General features: G+C 41.8%; 1 protein-coding gene across 1 annotated transcript in view; it reads left to right on the top strand.

Annotated features, from left to right (window-relative positions):
• Positions 1 to 7,414, top strand: part of STMND1 (stathmin domain containing 1) — a 34,270-nt gene extending 26,856 nt beyond the window's left edge. Inside the window, exons 4-5 of the mRNA XM_005873051.2 lie at positions 6,191 to 6,322; positions 6,933 to 7,414. Of these exons, the coding sequence (XP_005873113.1) occupies positions 6,191 to 6,322; positions 6,933 to 7,217 (417 nt within the window). The 3' untranslated portion in view covers positions 7,218 to 7,414. The remainder of the gene's footprint in view (positions 1 to 6,190; positions 6,323 to 6,932) is intronic.
• The last annotated feature ends 1,310 nt before the right edge of the window (positions 7,415 to 8,724 follow it).

Below are 8,724 nucleotides of genomic sequence, written 5' to 3' on the forward strand. Positions count from 1 at the left end.
AAATGGCTGCCAATAACAAGAGGATGTGGGGAAAGGGAAAGGTAAAAATGCACCATAAAATGGAAAAGATAATGTCAACATAATGACAATTTACATTTGTATAGTGGCATGATACAAGGCATTTTGGAGTACCTTGTTTGAAAGTCCCAAATACAATGTATCTTTAAAACAGAAAGAGAGAGGACAGATTTTTTTCCTATCTGTAGACTCGAGGGTGGGGGTGAGAAAAAATGAAGGTGTGTCAAAAGAAAAAGACAGGAGAGCAATCTGGAGGCGGATAGACTGTGGAAATGTTGAGTAGCTAAGTGATGCCTTCTTAAGGGAAATGCTCTGGAACCTTGATGTTAATGCCAACAGGAATAACATTCAAACATTTTCCAGTGATTCAAACGCCAGAGATGAATGAGTTCGGACTCAGACCTTGCAAAGGCACCAACAGGGTTAATTAACATGAGCTACAGCATGAAAGAGATGTCTCTTTTAAAAAAAATGAAAACTGTGGCTTGACTTGCAATAACATCATTAAGTGAGCCAAAGATGAAGGCTGTTTTCATATTCTATAGTGATGGAATGGTTGTCAGGAGCATAGCTGTAGTGTTCTCAGGATTTAAATGTGATGGGATTGCAGAGGTAGGTAAGAATAATACAGCTCTTTTGTGTTTGTTTGTTTGTTTGTGTTGTTTTTTTTTGGGGGGGGGGTGTTTTGATTTTACTTTGGAATTGGGCCAACATGCCCTGGCCTAAGATTTAAACAGACCGGCAGTAATCCATAGCGGTGCCTTTTATTGCCTAGTGCAGTGATGGCGAACCTTTTGAGCTCGGCGTGTCAGCATTTTGAAAAACCCTAACTTAACTCTGGTGCCATGTCACATATAGAAATTTTTTGATATTTGCAACCATAGTAAAACAAAGACTTATATTTTTGATATTTATTTTATATATTTAAATGCCATTTAACAAAGAAAAATCAACCAAAAAAATGAGTTCGCGTGTCACCTCCGACACGCGTGTCATAGGTTCGCCATCACTGGCTAGTGCAGTGGATCTTAACCTGGCTGCACACTCGAACCACCAAGGAAGCTTTCAAAACCCCAGTGCCTGGGACCAGTGGCTGGGCTGGAAGCTTCCGGTGCTTCCCAGGGGCAGCCCAGGCTGAGAACCACTGCCCTGCAGTATCAAGGAACATGCACACAGCCTTCCAATTCATCCCAGAGCTGGCAAGGGTTGAAGCTTTTGAAATTGAAATCCCCCAGTCGCTGTGAAGAGAATTCTGAAGAATTCCTAACAATATAACATATTAGCAGTTATAACACTAAGCTTATACCCAGGAAGCATAAGGAAATGAAGGAGAGATATGATCGCTCATTGTCAAGGTAAAATCTCCAATTCATGTGTAGTTGAGAATGGAAGTGTGTCAGACACCAGGTGCTTGCATATTTTAAGGAAAGGTATAAGGCCACTGTGAAAAGATGAGAATTAAACTTGAAGGACTGAAAAGGGACCCATATTAAGAATGGAAATATTATTAGATAGCTAATACTTTTGACTATCTAATATTTAATAATATTTTTAGGGAGAGGGGAAACAAATGATAAAAATTGGCTAAAAAACAAACCAGAGTGAAGGGAAACAAAAAGAAGATGGTCAAAAGGGGATGTTAATGTCTTCCGTTACGGCAATGTGATAAATCCAGTCAGACATGTAAACACTATTTTTTTATTGCTTAAAAAAACATTTTAAATATGTTGGGGGAAAAAGAGTAATAAGTATGAGAATATTTTAGAAACAAGACTTATGTACACCAACAGTATACTTAAATACAAGGGCATTTTAGACATAGCCAGGTTCTCTTTAATTCAGTTATCATTTAGAGAGTAACATATAATAAAAGATGCTGAAAAGTGAGGGTCCTTCGTTCATCTTCTGAATCAGGGGACTCCCCTGTGAGCCAGTCTCTCCCCAGAAGTCCACTACAGAGCCCCCTTTTGCCCTTTTTTTCCTCTTAATTTCATCTTTTGCTTGTTGGCAACTACTATAGCAATTCCATAATGCCCTCTGGATAACCTGCTTTCAGGCATATTCATACTAATAGATGTTATGTTCACTCAGAGAAAATACAATGATATGTAAGAAATATAATATTTAGAAGCTAAATATCAGACTAAGTGAATCAGTATATTTTAAAACATTCTAATGAGACATAACTGGCTGTATTATTTGCATTGGTGTGCTGCACACATGTAAATACTAGAGGCCCAATGCACGAAATTCATGCAAGAGTAGGCCTTCCTTTGTCCAGCTGCCGGCACCGGCTTCCCTCTGGCACCCAGGACCCGGTCTTCCCTTGCAGCCCTGGCTTCATCTGGAAGGTCATCCGGAAGGATGTCCAGAAGGACATCTGGTCTAATTAGCATATTACACTTTTATTATTATAGATGTGTATGGATTGGGATGGATCTCTTTAGCGAGATGTGATTGGTTCTCATTTATCCACATAGGTATTAACTGCTTTAAGTGTCTTTCATCCCAAACTTATCTCTCCCTATCTCTTAGGGCATCCTGAGTCTCCCTACATAAGATTCTGAATTTTCTATTGACTCCTCCTGTCTCCGGTCAGAGTTTATTCCCTTCTCAGCAACTTCTGTACTTGGTAACCTTTAGTGCAGTTAAGGTGTTTGTCCACATTGCATCAGAGTCTCTAACATTATTTGCTGAACCTCAGGGGGAGTTTGTTGAGGAGGAAGTCACTGGGTAAAGACCAATAATGCCAGTTAACGCTCAGACTGACCTCCCCGAGAAGGTCTAGCAGTGACAGAGCAGGAATGATATATCTCTTCCCAGAAGCTTTGTCCTATTTTATGCACAAGGCTCCAGTACGGGCCATAGCCAAGGTGGGTTCATCTGTAGGTCAATAGTTAATTAAGGAAGCTCTGAGGAATACACAGTGGAGGCAAGAGGTAATATTATACAGTTAGATTGGCTGGAAAAAAGACCCAAATCTTATCACAGCATCTCAGGGCATGGCAGTCCTCCAATGGTGTTCTTAAAATTATAGAACTAGTAACTTCTATAGGGATTTTTAAAAAAAAAATACATTTTTATTGACTTTAAAGAGAGAGAGAGAGACATCAATGAGAGAGAAACATCAATCGGCTCCCTCATGCAAGCCCCTACTGGGGATCGAGCCTGCAACCCAGACATGTGCCCTGACCAGGAATCAAACCTGGGACCTCTCCATGCATGGGGGGACGCTCAACCAACTGAGCCACAGCAGCCAGGGCTCTATAAGTTTTAAAGTTGATTTTTTAAATTGTTTCTATGGGTAGCAACTCTCTAAGTATAGTGTGATCTTTGTTATCATTTTTAAGTGCCAACAATGGATAAATTCTGACTTCATAATATTCAGTGGTAAAGAATACAGATATTTTTCCTCAGGTCTTTCAATCCTTTCACTTAAAATGTCAAACTCAGGAAAGGACTTGGGCTGCACAGGTAGGATTAACTTCCAAAATGGGGAGGAAGTACATGATTTTATAGGCATCATTTTGGGATAGAGGCACAGGAAAAGTCCACCCAAGCAGGAAATCCTAAATTCTCTCAGAACTCCTGATCTGATTATTTTAGTTAAGGTTCAGACTCCTGTGTAAGCCCTAGTTGAAGCTTCCTTTGCAGTGGTTCTCAACCTTCCTAATGCCGCGACCCTTTAATACAGTTCCTCATGTTGTGGTGACCCCCAATTTCATTGTTACAAATTGAACATAATTAAAGCATAGTGATTAATCACAAAAACAATATGTAATTATATATGTGTTTTCCGATGGTCTTAGGCGACCCCTGTGAAAGGGTCATTTGACCCCCAAAGGGGTCGCGACCCATAGGTTGAGAACCACTGCGTTATAGAGTCCTGGTTACCATCTCATGTTCTTTGAGCCTCTATGACTGAACTCCCCAAAAACCTGTTTTCATACTGATTTCACGGCATCGCTAGTTGAACCTCCCTAGCAAATAGGTCCCTTTTTCAGCTGATGGCTTTTGCCAGTAGGAAGCCCACAAGCCAATTGTCATAAAAATAATTTTGTGATGGGGGAGGGGAAGTTGCTTTGATAAACATTCCAGTTTTTTTAGGTGTGTTTTTGTTTGTTTGTTTGTTTTGTTAAGTCTTATCTGAGGATATTTTTTCCATTGATTTTTTTTGGGGGGTGGGAGGGAGAATGGAAGGTGGGGGAAGAGACAGAGAGAGAGAAATACCAATGTGAGAGAGACACATTGACTGGTTGTCTCCCGCACAAGGGGGACTGAGGTATGTGCCCTTGACTGGAATCGAACCCTTGACCCTCAGTCCACAGGCCAACGCTCTAACCACTGAGCAAGCCAGCTAGGACCATCCCAGTTATTTATAATGAACAACTCACCACATAAAACTGCCTCAAGGCTGTAACTGATCCAAAACTTTGACAAATATTTCCCCTGTAAGAGGCTTTATGAGAATCACAGATCTGAAGGCTGGAAGGAAGCTAAGCCAACCTCAATCCCCTCGTTATTTTTACATTTGAGAAAACTGAGCACAAAGAGCAAAGGTGCCCTGTCTCAGGTCACACAGTAAGTATGAGTGGTAGGTAGGCCAGGGGATAAAGCCCAGCCAGCCCCCCTGCTTGTTGGCCCTGCAATTCCAACTCTCATTCCTCCCTTTTGTGACAAATGCTATATCTTGGTTATGATTCCATGTGGTTATTAAAAAAAAAATCACTGTTTTCTCCAAATGAAAAGTAATTTGCACTTTTTAAAAAAATATATTTTTATTGATTTCTGATAGGGAGAGAGATAGAAACATCAATGATGCGAGAGAATCACTGATCGGCTGCCCCCTGCATGCCCCACACTGGGGGTTGAGCCTGCATGTGCCCTGACCAGGAATCGAACTATGACTTCCTGGTTCATAGGTTGACACTCAATCACTGAGCAACCCTGGCCGTGCAAAAATAATTTCCATTTACTGAGTGGCTAAGATCTACTTTTCCTCCCCTGCTTAAAAAAATAATCCCATGAAAAAGTATTATTAAACTTATTTTACAAATGAGGAAGGCACTTGTTACAGAATTTAATGCCAAGCCACACCATGGCTGAGCCAGGATTCAAACACAGGTCTTTCTGGTGCTTTTTCTGCTATGCTAAATTGTCTCTCTCTGATTTATTTTCTCAGTACTTACAGTATTGCAGTCTGACGAGACAGTCTTTTAGATATTACAATGGATATCAATATCTCTTTTGTCTTTAAACATCTTTAGAGAAATTATCTATTTAGTTCACTTTATAATGAAGCCTTGGAATTCATTAAGACCTCCCCCAGTTGTAATAAATCCATGTATAGTGAGCTAAAAAGACATCCATATAAAGTGAGGAAAGCAAATTGCAGAGCAATGTCTGTAGTATACATCCTGCATATCAGATATTTACATTACGATTCATAACAGTAGCAAAATTACAGTTATGAAGTAGCAACAAAAATAATTTTATGGTTGGGGGTCACCACAACATAAGGAACTGCATTAGGAAGGTTGAGAACCACTGCTTTACAACAATGTTACTTTTTTTGAAACTAGAAATTATCATTGGAAAGCCATTGTTACTGCTTTGAACTGTTTAAAGTTTTGTCATTCATGTGAAATGGGTGGTTTTTTCTGCTGTCGATGTACCAACAGCAAAGTCCAGCACAGGGTTGCTGCCCAGTAATCGTTAATTCTCCCCTCCCCATGACCAGAAGTGCTGGGAACTAATCTCCATCCCAAAGGAAAGTCATTTGTAGTTTGTGGCATATTATAAAATCATCAGGTTTAACTTTAGACCTTGCATCACAAATTCATCACTCATCCACCACCTTTTTCTATCTTGTGTTTGTTCTCAAGTTGTTGTTTTTTTTCCTTCTCCTGAGTCCTCACCCAATTCCAGGACATTAGTGCATTCTTTCATGTTTTTTTGGTAATAACCTGTTGTTTTTTTCTAGGCACCAATAGATTTTTTTTTCTTTAGGACTCAGTTCTGTTGTTACCAGTTTTCATGTTGTTTTTTAAATTGGAAACTGTAAAGTTTACAGTTTTAGGTTTTACATTTTAAACTGTGTTTATTTTACCTTCGGCCTCTCTTTGCCAATGAGTACATTTGTTCCTCCGTTTTAAAAAGTGTCTTCCTCCAGGTGAACACGACTGAGAAGCCACTGAGAAAGCCACCAGCCAGGCTGAAAAAACTCAAGATCAAAAAGGAAGTAACAGATTTCACAATGAAGGACATAGAGGAGAAGATGCAGGCGGTGGCCGAGCGCAGGAAGGTACCTGAGCTGGGGCGGGGTGGCGCTGCCTGCTGAGATGAGCCTTTCCTTTCAGCAGCGTTTAGACAAATTGTGTGGATTTGTATTATCTTCATTATCTGTATGCTTCTTACGCTGTATGCTTAATTTTTTTTCATGTGTATGGTGAAAGAATAAGGCAATATCTTGAAAATGGTTGAATTAGTTTCATCAATATAGCCTAAACAAGCAATATCCAATTCCCAGAACTAAGTGCGGACTTTTCTTCATATGAAAAAAGAAAAACTTTAGTTGGGGCTAGGGGTGAGGGGACATGTGGGGATGGAAGATGGGAGGTGAGAGGAGGCCTAACAGACCATCACAGACCTCCTGCAGCCCCTGCACAAGTGGTCCTCATATCCCTCCCACAGTCTTCATTGCCATCTCTCTCCTGGGCCTTTCCAACTAGACTAGGAGCTGCATGAGGGTAGGAAGTGTGCCTGTCTTCTTCAAAAGGAATTCCTTAACGTAGGTTTGTTAAATGACTAAATAATGAAATTGGGAAGCCATAAACGTTAACCACAGGCAATATTAATGAAAACATAGAGAACATTATTTGGACTCTTTTTCATTCTTCAATACTGCCTTTCAGACAAAAGAAGAAGAAATGAGAAAGAGACTACGGAGTGACCGACTTCTGCCTTCCGCCAATCATTCAGATTCAGCTGACCCTGGTGGGGCTGAGGTTCCATTTGCCAAAGGACTTAACCCTGTGAGTTCTGCCGTGTTTGAGCCGTGGGACCTGCAGGGAGGAAAGCTGTTCAAAAGAAAGAAGAGCAAAAGTGATGTGACCTCAAATGATAGAGACTACAGTTATGAAGGTATTGGCGTCGTGGAGTCAGACATGTCCTACAACCAAGAAGATCACATATTCTAATGAGCCATTTATGTGAATTCTGTGAAAAAGCACCCATTTCCCCCAGTCATGCCAGGCTTTGTATGTCTTATCTTTTTGTTTGACTGCCTGGCTGCATGGGCTAGTTAGCTGAGTAAATTAAATGGCTAATGGTTATGCTAGCTTCACAAAAAGGAAGATTCGACTACTTTCGATATTAAAAGTTGGCTTCAAACATTGTGAAGATGTCTTTATTAGTACCTCCAGCTTACATTAATGTGTTTGTGCCCAATGAAACCCTTCCTTTTTGCTCCTGCCCCTTGGCTGTGTCCACCCTCTGAGGGTCCTGTAAGACAAATTGCATGGATCTTGTCAACTGATGGCCATTGGCACCAATTTAATTCCAACAGGAATCCCACATTTGGGGTGCAGTGAAGAAGGAAACTTTATTCAGTGCAAAAGGGCTCAACTATGATACAGCACGGCTATGAGAATAGCAGGGCTCTGAGGCAGCTCTACAGCCAGGCCCTCTCCAGCTAGACAGCTCTGCCCTGCTCCTTGCTGGTCTGCTCACTGCTGTGCTGGTCTGCTCCACGGTGCTTTGGTTTGCTCTGGCTAATTCAGTTTCTACCCCGTCTTCAGTCTTTGGTGGAAAGAGAATGAGCACTTTCAGAGCCACAGAGGAGCTGGCTTATAAGGACAGAAGTCTCCGCCCCTAGTCCCTGATTGGTCTATCCTCATGCAAATGAGGACACCATATCCTTGCAGTTTGATTGATCCAAAAGGCACTGTCCTGCTTGGGCAGAATAGGGCCACTCTGGTTGGTCAGAGCTGCACAGCTCCAATTTGTTGGGGAAAGCTTCAGTCCTATCCTATATAATAAAAGGCTAATATGCAAATTGACCAAATGGCGGAATGACCAGTCGCTATGACGCGCATTGACCACCAGGGGGCAGATGCTCAACACAGAGCTGCCCCCTGGTGGCCAGTGCACTCCCACAGGGGGAGCACCACTCAACCAGAAGCCGGACTCACAGCTGGTGAGAGCCTCCAAGGTAGCGCTAAGGACAGTGTGGGGAGTGGGCCTAAGCCAGCAGGCAGACATCCCCTGAGGGATCCCGGACTGTGAGAGAGCACAGGCTGGGCTGAGGGACCCCTTCCCGCCCCCAGTGCATGAATGTTGTGCACTGGGCCTCTGTTGGTTGAAATAAGATCACAGGAACTTTTTTTATAAGGGCTGGCACTGATAGCAGAAACACAGTGCAAGCAGGCAGTTCAGTGTAGAGGCAGGTAGTTCAGTGCAAACTTCTCCCTGAAGTGCAGTTTGTGTGAGAAGTCCTTGTATAGAAATGGCTGCTAGACTCTTTTTAAAAATTTGATCCCATTAGCCACCAGAAGCCCTTCTTAATAGGTGTCTTCTTTCTCAGGGTTCACAATCTATATTATGTATTTTAATGATCTGTATACTTCATATACCTGGCCAGTGCCTTACTTCCCTGCAGGCATTCCAGGCTGAAGAACTTGGGGGCCCTCATCCTATTGTAATTAT

The sequence above is a fragment of the Myotis brandtii genome, unplaced genomic scaffold (genome assembly GCF_000412655.1).
Source record: "Myotis brandtii unplaced genomic scaffold, ASM41265v1 scaffold398, whole genome shotgun sequence".
NCBI classification, from domain to species: domain Eukaryota; kingdom Metazoa; phylum Chordata; class Mammalia; order Chiroptera; family Vespertilionidae; genus Myotis; species Myotis brandtii.